We start from the raw sequence: 23,115 nt of genomic DNA, 5'->3' as shown, positions 1-23,115 counted from the left end.
CAGGAAACAGGCAGCCTGGTTCTGAAATTTGTGCTCCTGGTCTCCATCATGTACAGAGACTGCTGTCCTCAGCCTGCACGGGGTGGAGGCCACTCCTTTAGGTGGCACATGGGATCCTCCTGAGGTCTCCTTGTGCATTGTGTTGGGCCTCTATGGTGATCTGGGGATGCACCCTTGCTTTAGGGATGAAGAACCCCACTTTGGGGAATGCCTTCAGATACCCAGACACAAACAGAAGGGGCCCGGGGTGCGGCAGACCCGGCTCCTTTCCTCCATTTGGACTCTGTCTTCTGCCCCTGCCCCAGAACGTCCGCAGACCTGAGCTCAAAAGCCCCCACTCTGCCTCACCTCCCCTTGCTGGGAGCACTGAAGCCATCAGTTTAAAGGACGGACTTTTCACCCGCTTCTCTCCTCCTGCGTCCTGCACAATGAACCTGGAGACGAGGCTTATGGGGAAAGCTCGAGCCATTCACCGTGGGTGGAAGCCCCTGTGACTGAGCTCTGCTGGGGCAGCTTTCTGGGCAGCAGGGAGGGGCACCTGGGGGCAGACACCAGTTTTTGCTGTTTCTCAAAGACCCACAATGACCGTCATTGCTCCCAGCTGAGAGCCCAGGATGGCAGTGAGTGCCAGAGAGGAGAACCGTTGGAGGGAAACGTGGAAATAATCAAGGGTGAGCAGAGTCGTGTGAGTGAGTTAATTACCTCGCACAGCTACGGAGTCTCCTGGCTTCCGCTTCCATTATTAATGAGAAGTGTTAACTAGCAGAGGACAGGGGCTGAGGCTTCCTGATGTGCTGGGGAAGGGGGCTTGGGTCTCCCCAGGTGGCCATGCCCAGCCGGTCCTCCAGCAGGCAAGTCTTTGCCCCAGCTGACCCCTGCCCTGCCTGGGAATTGATAGGGTGGCACACTGGGCACCTTCCCACGGACCACACAGTGCCAGCTATAGGGATATTTGCTAAAAGCATTGAATCTGAATCTGCCCCTGCCCCTCGATCCAACTGCCCCCACACAGCCAGCACAGGGGACTGAGGAACAAGATCAGCAGCACCCTAGGGACGCCATCAGCAAAACCTCAGTGCAAGGTGAGGCGACCTGCACTAGCCCCACAGCTGGGGTGGAGCAAGGAGCTGACCCCCTGCTCAAGAACCCTGCACTTGCCTGCTACCCCGCGAGAAGCTGGACAAAGCACGGCAGGGCTTTCCAGAGGGTGGGACAAGCCACCAAGAGAACTGTCCAGGACCATGGGGGCACTTCCACCACCAGGGGCAGGATCCTCCCCTCCCTCTCCTTAGGCTGGCTCTCTTCTTCCCTACATGTCCTGGTGGAAGGTGCCACCAAACCATCCCTCAAGCTTATGCGGCCAGTGTAGCCTCACATCACGCACAACCACAAGAATGGATGCCATCCTCCACGGATGTATGAAACGTCAAAACCCACCCTCCTGTCAGGCATGACTAAAGATGACGCACCAAAGACAGTCCCTGAGCTTGTACCCTGATGGAGGGAAGTCAACCTGTTCCAAGTTCACCTGCACGAGGAATGCCTCTGGCTTAGCTTGAGACCAGCATTAGTTCCGGTCCCTTCAACTGGGTCAGGGGAAGATGCCCAGTTACTGTCACCACTATGCAGACCGTGTGGGAACACACACAGCAGACAGGTGAGAAGACAATGACCAACTTGTCCCGTTTACCTGGGACCTTCCTGGTCATGGACATTTTTGAGTCCCAAGAATCCCCTTGGTCCAGGGCCAAACTGTGACAGCTGATCACCCTACTTAAGAGACATATCAACCCATCACAAGGATGGACCTTGTCTGAGTTCTGATATGATCACAAGACTTTTTAAAAAGATGAGGAGCTCATCAGGGGCTTGAAACTCCGCCTGGACGCTTGCCATTAAGAGATCACTGTTAGACTGTTCGGGGTGATACCTAGCACCGTGGCTGTGTTTCAGAAGAGACTCCTTACTTTTATTTTTCTAAGAGACAGACACTAAGGTATTCATTTGCAGGTGAGATCACACAGTGACTTGGTTTGCTACACGACAATGCAGGGGTGTCAGGAAGTGGACACATGAGGACAGGGACTGGAAACAGGGTTCCTGCAGTGCTCTCTTATTTTCTTTACATTTATGTGTTGGGATTTTTCCAGAGTAAAGAGAGGAAGGAAGGCAGGAAGAGAAGGAGGGAAGGAAGATCAGAGGAAGAGACACGTGACCTGAGTCAAATTCGGCCACTTGCAATTCCCACGTCTGATCCAGGGCAGGGGCTGGCAACCTTCTTCTGTGAAGAGCCAGAGAGTAAATATCTGCAGCCTCCCAGGCCACATGGTCTCTGTCACAGCCGCTCAACTCTGCCGTGGCCGTGTATGGCAGCAGGAGACGCTGAGTGCACGTGGCTGTGTTCCAATAAAATGTATTTACAGACAGGCGGTGGGCTATGGGATTGCCAACCCCTGCTCGAGGTTATCTCCTGGGCTCGGCTCTGCCACTACTTCCTGTGTGCCTTAAGAAAGTCACTGAATCTTTCTCAGTTTCCTCTTCTGTGAAATGGGATTAAGAACGGTGCTGACTAGGCCAGGGTTAACTGAGGTGATGAGTGACTGGAGGCTGCTCTGTGTCAAAGTGAGCAGTTCCCAACTAACGGCAGGACATACTGCTATCAACCTGTCGACCCTGCCGCAACACTTTGTTCACCGCCTTGAACCGCATCTGGCACGTAGTAGCATAAGTCCAATAAACCTACTGAAGTGATGGATGATTGTATCTGTGTCCTGCAAGCAAAAAAGCATGATCGGAAAACATGGTCTCCCCACCTTGCTGTGCAGATGAGGGAACTTCAGAACAGGGACGTGGAAGTCCCACCACGAGGCACTGGCTCATGAGACAAACTTCCTAAGGTTGTGTAGCTCAAGGTTGAGTTCCCTGAAGTGCCAGCAACATTTCAGGGTCCAGGGGAGCTGACCAGTCCAAGTTCTAGTGGCCAGATGTCACTGCTCCAAATGTCCCCTAAGGGGGTTGGATGACCCATGCAGTTGGGCCAATGTGGAAAGTCTTCATCCAGCCTTGGCTGCCATCTTGTTTGGAGCCACTGGAGCTGGCTCCCCTTTCACAGCGAAAGTGTGTGTGTGAAGTTGTGGTGTAGGCAATCATGTGGAAGAGTATGTTATGGTTTGCTATGTGGTGTCCCCCAAAAGTTCACGACTGAGACAATACAGAAACGTTCAGAGGTGAAATGACTGGACTGACAGAGCTTAACTGAATGTGGATGAACCCACAGATGTGGGTCACTGGGTGGTGGCTGTAGGCAGGGAGTGTGGCTGGAGGAAGTGGGTCACTGAAGGTGTGCCTCCGGGTGTGAATTTTATCCCTGGTGAGCAGAGCTCTGTTTCCTGGTTACCACGTCCTGAGCTGCTTCCCTCTGCCATTCCGCCATGATGGTGGGCTTCACCTGGGCCCAGAGCCCTGCAGTTGCCAGACCACAACGGAACCTCTGACGCTGTGAGCCAAAATAAACGTTTCCCCATTGAAATTGTTCTTGTCAGCTATTTTGGTTACAGTGAGGAAAAGCTGACTAAGACAGGACGGAACAAGGCGACATTGGAAACCAGCTCCACTGGCAGAACCCAAAGCAACTTCCTCCTCCTCTTTTTTTTTTTTTTTTTGTGGTGCCGGGATCAAAACCAGGGCGTGTGCGTGCTTAGCATGTGCCCTGCTCCTGAGTGCTGTCCCCAGTCCTATTGGGCTCCTCCTGAGTCACCACACCCTGGAGGCATCTCCGCCTGAACACTAACTAGGCCTGGTAGCGCCTGCACCCCTTTGGAGCCTTCCAGACCCGAGACAGACACCTGTCTGTCGTCCGCTGGCCGAGAATCACTCAAATGTCCCTCCCGGGAGCCGGATGCCAATGCGTCCAGGAAAGGAGCCGGTGAGTCGCGCGCGAAGCCTAGAGCCCGGGATCTGCGTCCAATTTTCAAGAAGCTTCTATGCCAGGTGGACAAAATCGATGTGAGGCTGACAGGGCTGCGCGTCTGTGACTGTCCCTCTTCCCCTGGGAGCAGCTGGGCTGCAAGCTCCTGCCAGGCACCTTCCTGATGTCTGACTGGACGGGGCCACACTGTCCTCCAGCTAAACAGCGACAATGGGGAGGGACTGGGGGTGGACCTGGAAACCAAGGCGGCCTTCTTGGGGGGCACCTTTCTCTGGCCTAGGGATGAGCCGCCTGAGGGACCTCGCCTGCCTGTCACACCAGCCGGAGGAGCCTGGGTTCCAATCCCAGCTTCTGCCCATGGAGCACGTCACCTCGCCTGCCCATTTCTTCGTCTGTGGGGTGGCCCAACTCCAGCACGCCCCTCTCAGGGCTATCATGGAGGAAACAGCTCAGCAATCAGCGCCCGCCCAGCCGAGGGCGACGAGACTGGTGGTGCGGTGGTTCTCTGGGAGCTCGATGGTGGGCCTTTGTTTCCCACACCCCCAGATTTCTCGTAAGAGAAAGCCCCCAGGATGTGCCTGGAGGGTGCTGGGGTCTCCCCAGGGCCACCAAGGGCAGGGACAGAACCCAGGGGAGAGGGGACTCTGGTGGAGGCTGCAGCTGTCCCCCCGGCCTGGGCCCTCTGGCGGTGGCCGCGCCCAGCCTGCTGGCCGCCCAAAGCAACGGGTGAAGAGACGAAGAGAAAGATCGCCCTCCCCTAAGAGCCAGGTGGAGGGAAGGAGATGAAAGACTTCCACCAGGCGGTGGGTCAAAGAGAGCGGCCACTTCCGCTGATAAACTGCTTCCACGCTGTCCCCATGGCCGGGCAGGAAGTCCTCGCAGGGCTGGGGCTAGGGAGGGGTCCGCCCGCGACTGCCGAGCAGCGCCATATCATTAATTTCGTTTTGTTTCCCGCTAAGGCGTCCACCCGGCTCAAGGTGAGAGGACGCGACTGGCTGCAGCTTCTCAGATTGATAGATTACACTCCTGCGCCGGGTCCGTTTCATGCTTGGTGACTCCGAAGCAAAGCAATTATCACTGTGGAATGCATAATGGCCTAATTAATAACTAATGTCAGGTTGGCCTCTGAGCCATGATTATACCTTAGCAAGCCAACTTTTTTTTTTCTTTTAAACATTTGGAGAGAAAAATATTATTATAATTGACTGGTTAAACTGTCAAAGTGTCCCTACCCTGTGGACACAGGGTGTAGCAAGAAGCAGGACAGGCCCAGAATAAGGAGGCATCCTGCCTCCACCCAGCTGTGTGACCTTCTCATGATGAACCATCTCTGCACCTGGTGGCACTTGTGAACAGAGCCACTTGTCTGACCTGAATAGGGTTTGCCTGTGCGTGTATCACACATATGCACGTACATGTAAGTAAAACCCAGGGTGGAGGACTTCTTGTTCACTGCTGTATCCCCAGGCTTGGCACACAGTAGATACTTAATAATGACTAAGAGCCCAGATTCTGGTGCCAGACTGCCTGGGTTCAAATCTTGTCTCTGCCGCTTAGAACCATCTGTGTGACCTTGGGCAAGTTACCTAACCTCTCTGGGCCTCATTTCTCATTTGTTAAATGTCGACAATAACACTATCTGACCTTTTAGGCTGGTCATGGGGAATGATGACTTGGTATCCACAAAGCACTGAGGATGCTGCTGGAGCACAGCAACAGCCTGAGCAGTATTTGCCAATATTATTATGTGTCAACATTCATTTAATAAATATTTATTCAGCACCTATTGTGTCAGGTGCCATGTGGGACTGGGGAATACAATGGTCTACAAAGTGCACCCTCCTGCCTTTGTGAAGGGAGGGAGGAGCATTATTTGAATAATCCGGCAAACAGTCAAATAACCACAAACTGGGCTGAGCCCTGCCAAGAGTCCAGTAAGCGTCCTAACATTGAGGGCTGATGAAATCTGGGAGGTCGAAAAGACTTTCCATGGGAACTGACTTTTGACCAGGGCTCGGGAGGGTGGGTTAAGGTTCCTGGCAATCCTGCCTCCTGGGGCATGTCTGGCAAGGTCTGGAGACAATATTTGCTGTCACTGAGGGGTCTGCTGGCGTCTGGTAGGTAGAGACCAGCTGGCAGAGAGGCTGGTGAAGAGGCTGAGAAGCCTGCATTTAGCAGGAAGTGGAGATCAGCAGAAGGAGGAGCAGGTGCAAAGGCCCTGAGGTACAGCTAGGTTGGGGAGCAAACTTCCAAGAAAGGGTGTAAATCGGGAGGGCAGTGGACAGGGAGGGTGGGATGGCAGAGGGCCTTGGAGAGGCAGTCAGGGGTCTGGATTTCATTCCAGCACTGCTTCGAGTTACTGAAAGGTTTTAATCAGAGCAGCATCTGAGCGCTGTCAGCCTTGAGGGAGCTCCTGGGGGCGGCTGGCTAGAGCGCTGGGTAAATCAACCTGGATTGTTTCCCAGAGGGGCCGACTCTGCGGCTGTTTTCAAGAGAGGCAGGATGTCCACAGCCCACGATGCCCGTGCAGGGATCATGGCTCGGTGGAGGGCAGAGGCCTGTGGTTCAGGAGGCAAAGGCGAGGATATGGGCCGTGAAGTCTCTCAGCCAGGACATGTCTGCGGAGAGCCTTGAAGGATGCGTGGGGATGTGCCAGGGGCCTTAGGGGAGGAACAGCATTCTGAGAGAAGGGACCAGAGTGTGCAAAAAAAGGCTCAGAAGCCTCACACCACAGCTCTGTCCAGGATGTGGGTCACGCTGACAGTTAATAACACAATGACCCTTCCTCAGCTTGGATGCTGGGAAGCTTTTGCTTTTAGGAGGCCAAGGGTTTTAGACAGATATTTTTGCAATCATTTTAGAATACGGAAGCACAGACTAATTCAGTAACTCAAAGTGGCTAGTGAGGCTGAAGACTGAGAGTTGGCACCCAGGCGCCATGCCACATCCAGACCTCAAGAGATTCTTCTGGGTCTTCATCTTGAACCAAGGCCAGTCAGGCTGTAGCTCTAGTCCAGGGGCCTCTTTGAGGCTCAAGCCAAATTGTCCACCTGGCAGGCGGATCTGCCTGTATAAACTGAGGCCCCTGGCAGCCCCAAGCTGGCGGCCTTGTGCCACCTCTCACTCATCTCTGTGAAGACATGGTCATCTTAGGGGTGTGACGATGACAGCTAATTCGTGTGGAGTTCCCAAGCGAGCCTGGTGTGTACGGAGCGCACAGGCCTCTGGCTGCTGTGGTCACTGATGTCACCATCCTGCCTGCAGGTGCAGTGCCACCCCTCTTGGTGCCCATCAAGCAGACATGGCTGGTGGTAACCAGGAGCAGCTTGTGGCTGGGCACCTACTGTGTGCCAGGCATAACCTCAGAGCCCCCAACAACAGCCTGCCATAGAGGGACGAGTGTCATCCCTATTTTCCAGACGGTGGGCCTTAGGTTCAGGGAGGGGAGGGGCCCTGAGGTCAGAGGCAGAACTGGGCGCGCCAGGCCCCCCGTGGCTCCTGGAGGGCTCCCAGGCTAGACCCCAAGGCCTCCCTAGGGCCAGCTCCCCCACCCACACCTTATGCTCTGCTGCCCCTGTAGTCTGAGGCCCCCAAACGCTTCCACAACAGGCCAACCTCCCTGCCCCCATCACTGCCTCAGGCCAGGCCACCCTAAGTGCTCAGGTCCCAAGGTGTTGACCAGCTGAGGCCTCAGCCCCTGCCACAGGCAGCCACCAGGAACAGTGAGGGACTCATTTTAAGCTTCCCATGTGCTGAGCACTGTCCCCATGTCACCCTCAGGATTAACCTATACCTGGGTCTCACTCCCCTGACGAGGAAAGGGAGGTGTGGGCAGGACTTGGCCAAGATCATCCAGCCCAGGGTCAAACTGGGACTGGAATCCAGGTCTGTCTGAGCTCTATGGCCTCACCCTGTCCCCCCACTCCATCCCCTGCCCATCTCCCCCTGATCTCAATCAATCTCACCTTCTCTAGGAAGCCCTCCTGGACTGCCTAACAATTGACCTCTCTTCTTGGTATGCCCAGGACAGTTTGCTTCCACTGCACATCTCTTTTTCCTAGGGGACCTTGAGTGGGTTCCCAGTGGAGGCTTGGCCTCCTTACTGGATAGGTCTTGTCTCTTTCCCTGCCTGGCCTGGCACAGAAGTGGACACACAGTAGGTAATGCAACATCTGAACCCGGTTGGAACACGATCCTACTCCTGGGTTACTGCCCCCTGGACCTGGCAAACCCCTTGGGTTCATTCCTGTTTGTCCAAGCGTGCTGCCAAGTGCAAGGTGTTCCTGGTGAGATGTTTGTTCCTGGGGAGCCACAGTGCAGTGGAGAGGGTTACGGGGTTACCCGACCCTGGTTTGCCTCCCCCTCGTGGGCACACACTGCACACACCCTTGGCAATTCCAAGGCACGGCTTTGTTACAGAGTTCTGATCCAGGGGATATGGAAGAAAATGATGTGGCCACTTCGAGGACTGGCCCTTGAGAAGGTGGCCCTCGGATCCACCCTGTTTGCCTGTTTCCCTGTGTGTCAATTAAGTGAAGGGGACTCTGGGGAGGCAGGGAGGGGCAGAGCCAGAACCGGGAGACGCTGGATCTCCAAGTGACTATGTGGAGCCCCGCACGCACCCTGTCACTAGCTTGACTGCTGCGCCCCGCTGTACTTGAGGTTGCCGGGGCAGGAACAGCCCACGCTGATGCATTCAGAGGCACCGGGTTCAGATCCCAGCCCCCCTTCTCAGCTATGGAATACTGGGGTCTCAACCTCTCTATATGTTTCCGCTTGGTAAGAGAAACAATCTCCGCAATACCCCAGCCATCAGATTACCAGTGCTGGGTGGGACACCCAGGAGATGCTCAGGAGAGGCACTCCCAGCTGTGGGGCTTGGGGCAGCCCTCTGCTGGGTTATGGGATACAGGATCCAGCCGATCCTGATCTCTACTGGTCTCCGCTATCCTTTAGTTTGGGAAACTGTATAAACATATGTTAACATGTGTTAGTATTTTGTGCTTGTGCTGAGATGACTTCATTCTAGGGCAGGAGTTTATAAACCTCAGGGAGGAAATAAGAACCTTGCCTGTTGCAGGGTGGTCTCCAGGGCCAGGAAGGGGGATGGAGAGGGTTTAAGGATGGCCTTTGAGGGTGGGGAGCCCTCATGTCGGGAGGATCCTGGCCTGAAGTGCTGCTGCATTTGGCAGAGTGGATCTGGGGACACTAGGAGCTGAGGCGCAGGGAGTGGCCCTGGGCTCTGTAAACCCCACTGGCCTCGGCGTGCCGTTTGGCCTTCCTGTGGCTACACTGTCCCTACTCTCGCTTCATTCGGGTTACTTTCTCCAGGAGGCTCTCCCTGGCCCCCTGGGACGCCCTCACAGCCCCATGGAGCTCCCTGGCTCTGCGGCCGTCGGTGTCTGTGTGTCTCCTTGCTGGGGGGGGAGAGATAGAAAGGAAGGATGATGTTTGTCTCCCCATAGGCGCCAGCTCTGGGAGGGGCTGTCCTCTGGGTTCCTGTGCCGGAAACCTGCCTGCATTCAGGAGCGGCTCTGCACACACCTGCTGAGCAGGTGGATGAATGGATGGATGGATGGAGGTGGCGATTCAGTCTCTCCTGGAGCACCCCTAATCGCAGAGGCCAGCAAACATTCTGGCAAGTGGCCAGACCATAAATCCTCTCGGCTTTGGGGCCACACAGGTCCTGCCATAAGACCTCCAAAGTGGTGGGGAGACAGCCCGGGAAGATGTGTAGGCAGGGCTGGGCTGGGGCTCCGAGGTAGAGCTCTTGCCTGTGTATGTGGGAGGCACTGGGTTCGATCCTCAGCACCACAGATATATATTAAACATAAAGGTACCATAGTTGGGTGTGGTGGCTCAAACCTGTAATCCCAGCTACTCAGGAGCTGAGGCAGGAGGCTCACAGGTCTGAGGCTGGCCTGAGCCACTTGGCAAGACCCTGTGTCAAAATAAAAAGCCCAAGGCTGGGTGAGCTCTGTGGCAGACCGCTTGCCTAGCACCTGCTAAGTCCCAGGTTTAATCCCCAGTACTTCGAAAAATAAAGATGTAAATAAAGGAAGAGGAACGTGGATGAAACTGAGGTCATTATGCTGAGTGAAATAAGACAGTCACAGGTCGGCCACCGCTGGCTTCCATGCAGAGCAACGAGTCTTAGCGAGTGGAAGTGAAATGGGGGCTCCCGGGCCAGGAAGGGGAATGTGGCACCGGCGATGAAAGCATTTGGAGTTTCAGTTTTGCAAGACGCAGAGGGCCCTGGAGATGATGGGGGTGACGGAGGCACAGCAATGTGAACATGTCAACGCTAAAGAGCTAGCTATAGCTCACATGTGGTTAAGGTGGCCAACTTTAGACATTAGAATCACCCACGAAGTTGAAAACGCCTGACACCCAAGCCTCACGCCAGACCAAGAGCACCGGCCACTCTGGCCTGTTGGAAGCCTCTGCAGCTGGGCAATCACCGGCTCTGCACACTCACGCCCCCAGGATAATGAGGTGGATGATACAAGAACCCCTTTCACAGAACAGGAGCCTGAGCCCGGAGGAGAAGTGACCTGATTTGGGCTCTTCTCTACCCACGTGGCCTGAAAGTCTAGCTACAGACACCTGCTCCTAATCACCACACCACACTGCCCTCCAATACCTTGTGTGCATAACACTGTGTGCATGTCCCTCGCTGTCCCCCAATCTCCCCAGGACAGGGCCATGGCTGTCTTGTTTTCTGTTGTATCCCTAGTGCCCATCAAAGGCTCTGCACATAGCAGGAGCTTAAGAAATGTTGTCAGAAAGAAGGAATGGGAGGGCGGGTTTAGGCTTGCCCAGGCTCACGCCCAGGCCTTGTGACACAGTCATAACCACGGCTGTCCTTGGCACTGTGTGAGTGTGTGTCTGTCTCTCCTGTGGGGCTGTGAACGCCCTGAGGACAGGAAATGTAACCGCAGGTGATCACTACCATGCTGGCATACAGCAGGTACCAAATATATGTTGCTGAACGAAGGTCTCGGTGGGAACAAGAAGGAAGCAGGGAGTGTGTGTCTGGGGAGCCACTGGAGAGGGACGCCACATCCCTGCTGGGCCCCCGCTGGCTGCCCGGCTGACTTTCTAACAGGACCGAGCTGGTGGGAGCCAGAGGGGGTGTGAGGAGGAAGCCAGCCTGAGCCTGGGCCACAGGGTTACCGCCCACAAGGAGGGAAGAGGGGAGTGTCCATAAGTCACCAGGAGACACACTGAGCAACCAACCCCACCCTTCTCACCCGCATCTGACAGACAGGGAGACAGGTTCACCTGGCCAGGGGCACAGACGCCATTCACACCCAGGTGTGCCCGACTCTGGGCTTGTGTCCCTTCTATCCCACCCGGTGCCGGGCTCACTAGGACTCTGCTCCCTGTCGTGCCACACCTGGCACAGAGCAGGCACTCAGCATCACCCACTGAGCGGATGATCGCGTAGCTCCAAACCCTGCTACAGTCACGGGCTGTCGTGGCCACACTGTCCAGCCAGCCCCGCCCCTCCCCGCCCAGGAAACAGCAGTGAGCGCTGGGAGTCGCAGACCACAGAGCCCAGGATGGACGTGCACCCACGGCCTTGTCTCCCACCGATGGCCCGCTCGCTGGGCCTGCCATAATGCAGTCCATTAAAAGGCTTGTAAATTTTCATACCCTAAAGTCTGCCCCAGCGTCAGCGCTGACTAATTGTTGTTAAATGTGGGGACGGTAGTGCCACGCGGCTGGAGCGATCACTCTTCCTGGCCAGCCATTCCTCTGCAGGCGGAAAGCTTACAACACTCGCACAAGGCCAAAAAGCAATTCGTGTCAAAAAGATCAATAATATAAAAATAAAGCATGAGAATTCTAGTTAAAGGGAATGTCATATAAATATGTGGTTCACGTCCATGATTCCAAGATTAAAAAAATCAATCAATATCGTTCTTTAGATGATGTTATTTCTAATGAGAAATACCCGGAACAACTGCAAATAACTGCTTAACTGGGGGAAAAGCATTAATAATTTACTTTATAAGGCATATGATATGAAGGGAGAGGACGGCTGCTGGCTCTTGGTTTGGTTGTAACAGTGTGTGACAGGTCCGGTGACGCAGGGGCGGGTCTCAGCATTAAATCCCGGAGGAGGCTCAGGCTCTGGTGACTTCCACCCAAGCTGCAGCCAGGCTCTGCAGGACAAGACATGGTTATGGGCAGCCCAGGAGACGCACACCAGTCACGTCACTGTGTCATCCAAGAGGAGGGGGCGTGGGGGCCAGGGACGTGCCTCAGAGCACAAGGCCCTGGGTTCCAACCCCAGCACTGAGAAGAAAAAAAAAAAAGGAGGGCGCGGGTAGACGCTCGAGCTGGGGCCCAGGGAGGGCGAAGCTCCTCGCTGCGTCAACTTGGCTGCAAGCAGCGCCCTGTTTGCCTTACCATGTGACGAGGCCCGGGCTGGCTGTGCATACCCCGGTGGGTGTCACCTCCCCATGGGCAGTGGGCCTCCCTGGGGATCCTGTTCACCCAGACGCAGTGTGGGGTGCTGCCCTGGCTGAGGGACGAGGTCCCCTCCAGCCCTGCAGCGGCCAGCATGAGAACCTCCAGTCTGGCGTCCAAGCCAGAGCACACGTCCTCAGCCCCTCCTGCACCCCAGGCCCCCGAACAGCCTGCCAGGGGCGCCCCTGGTTGAGGACGAGGGGGCTCGTGACTTCCCGTGGTCCGCATGTCCCAGGCCCTTGCCTGCAGACCTCGCCCAGCCAGATAGTCTGCCTGCCCCCCACCCCCACTGGACGGAGTTGGGCTCCTGCCCACGTCCACCTGCCAGATCCTGGCAGCCGATCAGACCTGCTAGACCAAGGGGTGACAGAACAGGCAAACACCAGGATGCTGTCAGTGCCACCTTCTGAAGGGCATAACGGAGCCTGGAGTCGCCCCCTGTTGTCCCTTACTAAGCAGCTGAGCCCGGAACCAGGGCAGCCACTGCCCTAGATAAGGGTCCAGAAGGGTTTGGGTTGCAAGCCCACCGTGGGCCTCTTGCATGATGCTGGTGGTGTCTCTGTGGGGAGGCTCTGTGGTCACCCCTGATGAGGAAGCTGAGGCCTAGAGAGAACCAGAGGGACGTGGGCCCCAGAGGAGGGAGAGCCCTTAGGGGAGGCTCAAGGCCACTGCCCTCTGCCAGCAGCCTGAGCCTGGCTCGTCCTCCTCAGGTGGTGGCACTTGCTGCCCCCTTGCCTGGGACAGTCTTCCCTTTACCGTCCCCACCTGGTGAACAGGGACAGGAAAGCCCTCCCTGACAGCCCCACCTCCCATCCAGCTCAGAGCCCGTCAATCACTGGTGTCCCTTGACCCCTGCTCATCCAGGAAGCCTGGGGCCTAATTTTGTCCTTGTGCATTTGTCTAAAGGTCACAGGCACCAGATCACTTGGGACTTTGGGGCACGACTAGATAAAGTGGGAGCCATGATAGATCAGGGCAGAGGGACGGGCTCCGGCTTAGCTGTGACAGGGCCACTCTGGTTGCTAATCAGGGGCATAAGCCCCCTCCGGAGTACCGGCCTGCTCACGGCTCCACCCAGAGCCAAGACCTGAAGGGTCACAGGTACCTCCTTCCCAGCCCTGCTGTTCCAGAGACACCCAGGGCTTTCTGCTCTTCCCTCCCAGGCAGTAGTGGGTGTCAAAGTGGGGTCCCAACCCAGGACAAGAGCCCAGGGCATCTGCATCTCTTCTTGCAGCCAGGCCACCTGAGCAGGGAGTGGAGGGCATCCTCAAACCAAGATCACTTCCACCTGAGCCCCCCCACCCTATAGGACACACCCTTGGTTGCCACCCAAGTCCCTCCTCTCTGCACCTGCCCGGGGGCTCTCCCACAGAGGGGTCTCCTCTTGCACCTGCCTTTGATCTCGTCACTCTCTCGTCCCTCAACTGGCTGTTCTCCAGCATTCACAGCACTGGTATGGCCAGCCCTTTATAAGTGGGGTTCCCACACATGGTCCTAACCAGCTGGCAGGGCTGGGGGAGAAATGGCTCTAAAAGCTGACCAGTGCCCATCCCCTCCCTGGGAGGAGGAGTAACAGACAGGTATCAGCTCTGGAACCAGATGGGCTGGGGCTTCCATCCCAGCTCATTTGCTCCCTAGCTGTGTGACCCTGGGCAAACTAGTTGACCTCTCTGGGCCTCTACGCATGCCTTTAAATGGAAATAGTAATAATGCCCACTTCAGAGGGGCAGTGGAAGGACTCAATGAGGTGATGCCTGAAAAGCCCAAGAATAAAGCCCACCACGGGGAAAGCACCCTGGAGGCGGGAGTCATCCTTCCTAGTGGACGAGAGGAAATGGCCACGGCACTGTGGTTCCGCCTGTGAGCACAGCAATGCTGGGGCTCCTGCTCTCACCCATTTCCCAGGCTCCAGGCAACTGGTAACTCAGGTGGGGACACCAGCTGGTGACATCTGTTGAGCACTCAGCAGTGCCTCTCATCCTTGCCTCTTCTCTTCAACAGAGGAGGAGACATGCCAGTGTCATCCCCGTCATGGTCATGAAACAGGCTGAGAGGGACAGCCACCTGCTCAAGCCCACACAGCTCTTCCCCGGCAGAGCAGAGGGTGGGAGCCACAGACCAGCCACGGCCGCTTCAGCCGGCACAGGAGCAGACTCCACCAGGGTCAGCATGTCTGCTGAGGACCGAGCCACTTGCTCATCACACACGTCCACCCAGGCTGGAGCCATCAGCTGGCCACCGTGCCTTGTGCTCGCCAACCCACCCAGGAGATGGGAGATGCCATCTCTAGATCCTCCCCATCCTGATGCTGCCCCTGTCCCTGGGTCAGTGGGGCCTCTGCCCTCATCGCCCTTTAGCCTCCAGGGGGCTGGGACCACCCATCCCATAAGACATGGGGGGCCTGGGAGCCACAGAACCTTGGCGCTCCTCACCTGGGTCCTGGGGGCAAGGCCAGGCCTGAGCGGAGCCTGGGTAGTGATGGCTCCCTGGTGGCACTGTCACTGACCCTCTGAGAAGCCTGTAGTCCATCACAAGGACGAGGACTAAGGCCTGGCTTTGGAGAGCGTCCTGGCGAGGCTAAAACCTGCCAAAAGGCGGAGGGAGGGGGAGGCTGCCAGCTGCAGATCAGGGCCTGCTGATGTACGTGGTGACCAGCATCCCCAACGGAGCCACTCCAAACAACCAGTTATGGTTTCTCACAGTTCTGCAGATGGGGCTCGGGTAGCCAGGTGGTGACAGTTCCACAGGGCAGGGTGTTCCATGTGGCTCCTGGCCCTTCTCCTCCTCAGGTCGTGGGCTGGGCCTCTCTAGCAGGTGAGGCGCTCAGCCTGGCACGCAGCATGTCTGCCATGCGCCACTGGTCAGAGGAGGCCCAGGCCAGAGGACTAAGGCCCTGACTCGAGGCCTCGATGGGGAGCTCAAGCACACACCCAGACGTGCACAGGACGGGGACGTCACTGCGCCCACCGTGGGGCTGAAGTGAGAAGGTGAGTTCGGCGACAGGACTGCTGGACACAGGTTCAGCCACAGGGACTCAGCCCCAGAGATGGCCCCTGAGGGCAGGGGCAGGTCTCGCTGTCTGTGGATGTTGCACAGGCCTCCCGGTGGTGCTGCACACATGGAACACCTGGCAGCGGGCCCAGGAGAAGGGCCCATCTTCTCTGGGAAGTCCTGGGGTATCGCTGATCCTCCTGCTGTCCACCACGTCAACGGAGCCCAGGGACCATCAGGCTGTGATACAGAATGCTGCCTCCCAGGAAATGCTCATCAAGCGGTAATGTCTGCAGGATGCTGGTGGCCTTGGCCCCTCCTGGGGAGCGCTCTTGCTCCATCCCCTATAATCCCAGAAGTGAGCTCTCTCAGGCTCAGGGGGGCCTGGGAGGACACTCTCAGCCCTGGACAACCAGGCAAACCGGGTTTGGAAAGCTCATGGCTACTCATGTCTGACTCTCAGGCAACCCCAGCAGCTGCCCCTACTTACAGGCTCAGAGACACAAAGCAACCTGCCAAGGTCACACCAGATCATCACTGAGTGGGACTGAGACAGCAGGCTCACTCCTACTCTCCCACCTGCCCAGGGGTCAGAGGCCAGGTCAGCCTAGATGCTGTGTTTCCTTCAGGCACAGGTGAACATCTCTGTTCCAGTCCAACCAACGTGTTTTCCATCAAGGAGGCGGCAGAGAAAAATTTCCTGGCAGAGACCTGGGGTCTCCCCAGACAGGGCCGGTTCACATGCTCCATGGAAAAGTCTCACCTCAGATTTAGCATAACAAAACTTTTAATTTAGATGTTTTCATCTCTCTCTCCAAGTAAAAATAAGTTTAAAATAATGACTGTAATAAATGAAGGTAATTAATTGTAGTTTGTTCCTTTACTGTCTAGTCAGCTTAATTTTACCTTTTCAACTAATAATGAGAAAATAATTTTTGTGCTCGGAGGGTTAATGATATGTAACTGCGAGAACTGCTAATTGCATGTTGCAATCCATCCATCAACAGCCCCATCTGTGCGACTTGATTATGTTTGCTAAATTATTGCTTTGAATTATCTTTCATAAAGCAACTTTTGTAATTAGCGGGGCTTTCGTCTTGCTCTTTTCTCTGTACGCAAGGATATTCAAACTTTGGCCATTTCAAGCTGTCTCCATTAAGCCACCTTCTCTGGCTGTCTTTGTTTCCCTGAGCAGGGGAAATCACAATTGTCCTTTAAGCAATCAAGGCAGAAAGACCTTCCCTGATTCACAGCAGGGTGAATTCACTTCCTCTCCACCCCCTCCCCTGGCCGAGGGGGTGGGGGAGAGACTGGGAGAGGGAGAGAGGGGGAGAGGGGAGAGGGAGGGAGCGAGAGACCCACACACTACAAGCATGTGAGATGAAAGGTGCCTAGATCCTGCATATGCCAGGGCTGTGGCTTGAAGTTCAGAGATGAACTTGACCCTGGTGCCCTTCAACCAGAGGTCGTGTCAGGGATGGAGGTGGGATGATGGGCCATGGTGGCTTTTGTGGGCTGGTTTATGGGACCCCAGACAGTGCTTGCCCCAGGGCATAATACCGGGAGGTGACTGATACCCATGTGGGAACCCACAGCTCCCACCCAGGCCCCGGTGCAGGGGGTGCAGGGCGAGGGAGAAGCACCTAGCTGGGCCTCATTAAAAATGTTAACATGAACATCATACTTGGATTATAAACAGCCAGGCGCGCACAGCCTGCTCTGAGCCGGGAAGAGGCTGGTTATTAACACCTTTCTTTCTCTGGTGGCCTTTCCTCCCCTGGGCATGGGGAGGGAAGAGGCAGGCGCAATGGCTTAGTCAATACATCATGAGGAGAGCCGGGGTTTCGGGAATAAAATTCCAGACAAATGTAGTCTTTTTGGTACATTAAAGGGACGATGGAAAGCCCTCTTAAGGAAATTAACAGAGTTCTTTGAAGATGCCCAGCTATTAAAACAGTGTCTGCGCGACAGGCCACGTGGGTTTTGGAAACAAGCGTCTGCTTTGTCTTCCCCTTCAGCTCCACTGGGACTTTCCCACACCAGTATTTATTGAGCACCACTTGTGTACTGTACTCTCTGCTGGATGCCTGGGAGCTGCTCAGTTCTTCGAATCCTTATCAGCCGCCACATTTGCCAGAGGAGGAAAGCTGAAGTTCAGAGAGGTTATGGAACATCCCTGAGGCTACACAGCTAGTTTAAGGAGCAAGGCTGAGAGTCAAAGCAGGCCTGTCTGAGGCTGATTGGCACCTGTGCTTCACGGTCTGCTTGTGGGTCTTCTGAACATGGCCTGTCTTCCTGTCCAACTCTTTCTACTATTTAAAAGGTGACCTAAGTCATGCTTGCATCCTATGAGGACAGAAAGTCACCTTCTTTTGGGTAAAAAGCCTTGAACGGCTAGTAAGGGAAGAGGCGGCACCAACCCAATTATAGCAGGGGCCCAATCAACCTGGCTTGGAGGTCAGTGATAACTGCCCCAGATTTTAACCTCCAAGGCAGCATTCTAGGGCACTATTTTGGTATTAACTTTGTTCTTCCTCAATCACAACACTATGAAACAAGTAAATCCTTACCCATTCTACAAATGAGGAAATGGAGGCACAGAGAGGTTAAACAACTCACCTAAGGTCACACAGCTAGTAAGTGGCAGAGGTGGGATTCAAACCTGGGCTGTTCTTCACTCTCTCAAAACTTTCCAGTGACAGATGTGATATTAACCCCTTTCTGTTCATTATAGCTCAGTCCATCCCTAAGACCTATAGAGGCTATTCCTATCTTACAGGTAGGGCACCTGAGGCTCAAAAAAGGGAACTGCTGAGAATGTGACAGTGGCTTCAAGACAGCTCAATACCTGTCTTTGGGCTGGTGGCAGGATCGGCTCCCTCTCTGCTGAGTCTCCTTCTGGGACCAGGAGTTGGTAGCTAGGAACCTCTGTCTTTTGAAAAACACAAAGTCAGGAAGCACACCCCTGACATCATTTCTTCTTTTTGTTTCTGTCTTCTTTCCCTCCTGCCCAGGCACCTCACAACCAAGTGAATCAATACTGGATGACCCTATAAATAAATAGGCACATCAGCCCGCCTGGTAATGAAACCAAGAGCTGAGAACATGCGAACCAGCGACACCTGACTAAATCCAGCCACCGCTTACTTTCACATGGCCTTGGGTGCTTACGTGGTGCTGCAGGTGGCACCTGGTGGACGACAGAATTAACATACACCCCTCAGGCGAACTCAGAGAAAGTCAACCCTGGCCCTGCCAGGAAGTCTGAGAGGAGCCCCGTGGAGATGGGATGCAGTAGGCACGGCCCCTGTGGCTCCCTGGCCACAACGTTAAGAAACAAGGAGAAATTAGGAGGTTCAAGCTCATAGGTTAGGGTTCAGGAAGTCCAGAGGAATGATCGGCTGAGGACAGCTCAGTTGCTGTCCAAGAACTCGGCCTGATGGGTTGGCAGGAAAGCATGTGAACACGGCGGACTCCATCCTCCAAGAGTGGCCAGCAGAAAGACTTTCTGAGCAGGCTGGCGACTGACTGCACTTCTCTGCAAGGCTGCCTTGGGGAACGGAAGCACAGAAGAGTGCCCCAGGGCGCACAGGTCTCCCAGGACAGACCCGATTTAAAAGTGGGAAACCACACCTGGAAGGCGAAGGATTTGCTCAAGATCACAGATTTCATATATGGCAGAACCAGGGAAGTTGGGCAGTCCAGAAAGAGGGAGGCCTGGAATTCCAGGAACCAGAACAGATCCCGTGCTCCTCACATCCCTTGGGATGGGACACTGTTGGGGGTGGGGCAGAACACCCGTGGTCAGGTAAAAAGACAACTCTCCAGAACCTGCAGAGGCTGCTGGCTTCTAGGGCAGCTCTAGCAAGGGCAGGAGGGGAGCGGGTGTACTTCTCTGGCAGCCTTGGCCTTGGGTCTTACCTCAGCTTGGAAGCTTTTCAATACAGGAGCCACCATCTCTCTGATTTCCTGAAAGAGAGCAATGAAGAGTTCACCATCATACCAGTGGGCAGGCCAGCCCTGTTGTCAGGGTTGGTGTTCCCAGAGGTTCTTATTCTGCAGGACTTTTCAGAGCCTTTAATATAAGGCACATTGGGAATTTCTAGATGAGGGGGAGAGAAGTGGCATTTCCATAGGCATCTGATCACGACATGGTCTTCGTGCAGACTATCTTATCTGCATAATTGGCAGGTTACCAAGGACACTCCGCAGTGGGGGCTGGAGGTGGCACCGCTTCTCCACTTGGGCCCAGTCATCTAGTCCCTTCAGAAACCCTCATCCTTCGAGGAACCCCTCAGAGGCTGCCTCTTCAGGTTGCCATTCCCCAGGCTCCCTGTCCCATGAAGACTGCACTCTGCCTCTTGGAATGTCCCTTCCTGGCCACTCCTCCTTCCTCATGGGAATGTGCAGTTTCTGGGATCTCAGTTGGGTCCCCAGAGTCCCTGCAGTTCCCAGCTTAGAGGCAGGGCTACGGGAATGCCGGTGGACACTCTGGAAGTGACCTGTCTTGGCAGGGTGGTGGTGGGGGCCCTCTGGCCACCAGGTGCCTCCTATTCCCTGATCTGAATTTCTTGACTTTTTGAGTGACGTTGAGTTTCCCAGCACCAAGGGCTCCCCTGGAGGACTCCTGTGGCTCTTCTCCCCAGAGTACAAGAAGGAAGCTTTTGGCACCTCTAAATTTCAGCCCTGAAGCCTCCGGTTTCCTCTGAGGTCCACAGGGGATCCTGCACCCTCGTCACAGCTACAGGAAGGTCTGCTGGGAGGAGGAGCTGAGGGAGCTGGAGGGGGCGACAGAGGCAGGAGAGGAGGAGAGGGCAGAACACCCGTGGTCAGGTAAAGAGACAACTCTTAATTGAGAAAATGGGTTGTGTTGCTTCCGTCCCAGACAAGGGGCCTCTCAGGGGTCCTGGTGCTCCTCCTCTGATTGTTGTCCCCAGGCTTCTCCAAGCTGCTGATCCACTGATGTCAGTCAGGCATGAGCAGCGCCCATGAGCCCAGGGGATCTGATCTCAGACACACAGTTAAGTGACAGAAGGTCATGGTCAGGAACCCAATGGCCACCGAGGCCAGGCAGGAAGTGCAGGAGCACATGGCACTATCTAACAGGGTGCAGAGCCTTGGCTCTGGCTCCCAGTTGGGACACATATAGCCTCCGGGCTGCAAGATCCACCAAACAGTCTCAAAGACACTGGGAGGCCAATTTGTAGGTGAAATCTGAGATGCTAAACATCGGCAACTTCTCGTAAAGTTTGAAAGACTTTATAGACCAAATAAAACACAAGCGGGCAGGAGATTCCTGGGCCGCTTCAGGACTGTTAGCAGCACAAGGGGACTCTAAAGCCACAGTCCTGGCCCCGGGATCCACAGAAGGGGACACAGAGGCCCAAGAAGGGTTGGCCTCTCAAGGTTACATAACAAGTGGATGGCACGGCAGGAAACGGAAGGCAGGTCCCCACAGGCTCTTCTCACCACCCACTCAATTCAGGGCAGGGGAGTCACAGCCCAGAGCTGTTGGAAGCAGAATCTGAGGGGGCATCGGGCCAAGGCCGACGCTTTTTGGAAGCCCCCTGCCTTGTCTGCTTAACAGGGGGAGCCAGGCAGAGGCACGAGCAGCAGGTGAGCTGGCACCAGCCAGATGATGCTCTTAAATAAGCCTTGGCACGACTCTTCCATCAGGAGAGAGGAGTTCCAAAAATGAGAATTTTCAGAGCCATGACTATAATAGGAGTGGAAACTTATTCCTAATTACATAATTGCATAATTATGCAGTATTAAAATTATGTAAGTCAAACTCAGAGGCTTAAAACCTGGCCTGGATTTCTCTCATCACCTGGGGGCGCCCACACGGACAGCGGGGCAGGGGAGTGGTGAGGAAGGGAAATACCCTGCAATGGGGAGAAGAGGACAAGGCAGAGGGTCTGAGTGGACAAGAGGGAGAGGGAGAGACAGCATGTGCACAAAAAAAAAGTGAAGGTCTGGGGTTGATTCAGCTCTCCTTCTCAGAGACAGCAGAGTTAGATCATTCTCAATCTGGGGAGAAGATCATTTTAAAGACTAAAATGTGTCGTTCAAAAGGGAAAGGAGGGCACCTTGGCATCCCTCAGGCTTCTCAGTTCCCAGAGTCAAGCCAAAGGCCTGACTTGGCCTTTCTGGGGCCGTGGCTTGGGGACACTCTTAGAACCAAGACCTGTGTCTTCTTGTCCAGCCTTTCTCAGGCCTCCAACCTGAGATCCCTGCTAGACTTGCTAAATCCCAGACCCCTCTCTTGCCTTGAAGAACCAACAACACTGAGGACCTGAGTAAGATGATTTTACAGCCAAGAGGCCAGGCGGAATGCAGGCTCCGCCCACTGCCCATGTGGCCTCCTCTGGCTGGGCCCCGCCTCCACCAGCAGGACAGCAACAGGAGTCCCTGGGGGTTCAGGTATCCTAGCTGATGCCACACCCTGGCCTAGCCTGGACCCAGCACTCGTGGGCAGGTAAGAGTGCTCGAATGTTAAGCTTCTGCTGACCAGAGGGGGATACGGTTGGCCCTCGGTTGGGTCTGGCCTGGTGACTGCTTCTGTAAAAGCTCTGATGTGCCACATCCCTGCCAGTGTTAGTCAGGGGCCTTATTTTTCCTATTTGTGCTTGTTCCCATCATTTTTTTTTTTTTTTAATTTGAGAAGCAACAGGGGAGCCTGACAGAGGGAGGACGAGAATTCTCACATTCACCCTTGCAAAGAACAGACTCATGTCTATGCTAGTCCGTTCCTTGGTGGAGGGATGTGGCTTCCATTGCTGGGGACCACTCTTTCTCAGGGTCACCCCATGGCAGCTGAGCTAAAGAATCCTGGTGGCTGTCACTGCAGGGAGCAGGTGGGGAAGGACGGGTGCATATATAGGTGGTGGAGGCAGAGCTCCAGAGATGGCAGGGGGCGTCCAGAGCGGCCATCTCCCCAACTCCAACAGAAAAGCAAAATAAGCCATCTCCCCAACACCAACAGTAAAGCAAAATAAATCCAAGAACTCTGGCCAAACTGTCTTTGCTGTCAAGGTCGAGCCCTTGACGTGGGTATGGAGGTGGAGGATGTTTCCTGCAGTCCTGGAAAATGACAGCTTCAAGGGAGATGCAGTTGGCCCTGACTTTAGACAGCGCCGCTGAGCACCATGGTATCCAGAATCATGGAAAGGCTGGGGGCTGTAATTTTTCTTGGTGGCTAATTAGCTTCTTTTCTTGTTAGTCACTTATGTCTACAGTTTTCAAAATACAGTTTGAACAGAGAAAAATCTGCATTCCCACTGAGTTAATTCTATAACAGCAAATATACTGTACCTCAGGTACATTTTTCTTAAATTCCCGGCGGAGTTCAATTAAATGTTTATGAGAATGTTCACTCTCCTCCTGCCGCGCAGACAGCTCGGAAGCGACGGAATTAAGCTCCTTCTGGAACAATAAAAAAATAAAAAATAAAATAAAAATTTAAAAAAAAGAGAGAAAGAATAGGATGCCCCCCTCTTTTCTCTTTTTAATCATTGTACAAAACAGCATTCCCGAACAAGTTTTTGTAACTTACAAAACTGAAGTAAAGACAAGATGTTGACTCCTGGCACAAATGAATAATTTACAAAACTGGTATGAAACCAAAAAAATCATATATATATATACACACACACACACATATATAACATCATGCATAGAACCCAGGACCACTTTCTCTTTCTCATTGTAAATTGGGC

General features: G+C 54.6%; 1 protein-coding gene across 4 annotated transcripts in view; it reads right to left on the bottom strand.

Annotated features, from left to right (window-relative positions):
• Cux2 (cut like homeobox 2) overlaps positions 1-23,115 on the bottom strand; it is a 233,752-nt gene that overhangs the window by 66,500 nt on the left and 144,137 nt on the right. For all 4 annotated transcript variants that reach the window (XM_058579876.1, XM_058579877.1, XM_058579879.1 and 1 more), the window contains 2 exons: positions 22,712-22,822; positions 19,319-19,366 (listed from right to left, as the gene is read on the bottom strand). In XM_058579876.1, coding sequence (XP_058435859.1) covers positions 19,319-19,366; positions 22,712-22,822 — 159 coding nt within the window. The remainder of the gene's footprint in view (positions 1-19,318; positions 19,367-22,711; positions 22,823-23,115) is intronic.

The sequence above is a fragment of the Marmota monax genome, unplaced genomic scaffold (assembly GCF_021218885.2).
Source record: "Marmota monax isolate L192 unplaced genomic scaffold, Marmota_monax_Labrador192_F-V1.1 WCK01_AAM20220418_F8-fsc00092, whole genome shotgun sequence".
Lineage (NCBI taxonomy): Eukaryota > Metazoa > Chordata > Mammalia > Rodentia > Sciuridae > Marmota > Marmota monax.
The sequence above is the reverse complement of the archived record's forward strand: the minus strand, read 5'-3'. Positions and strand labels throughout refer to the sequence as shown.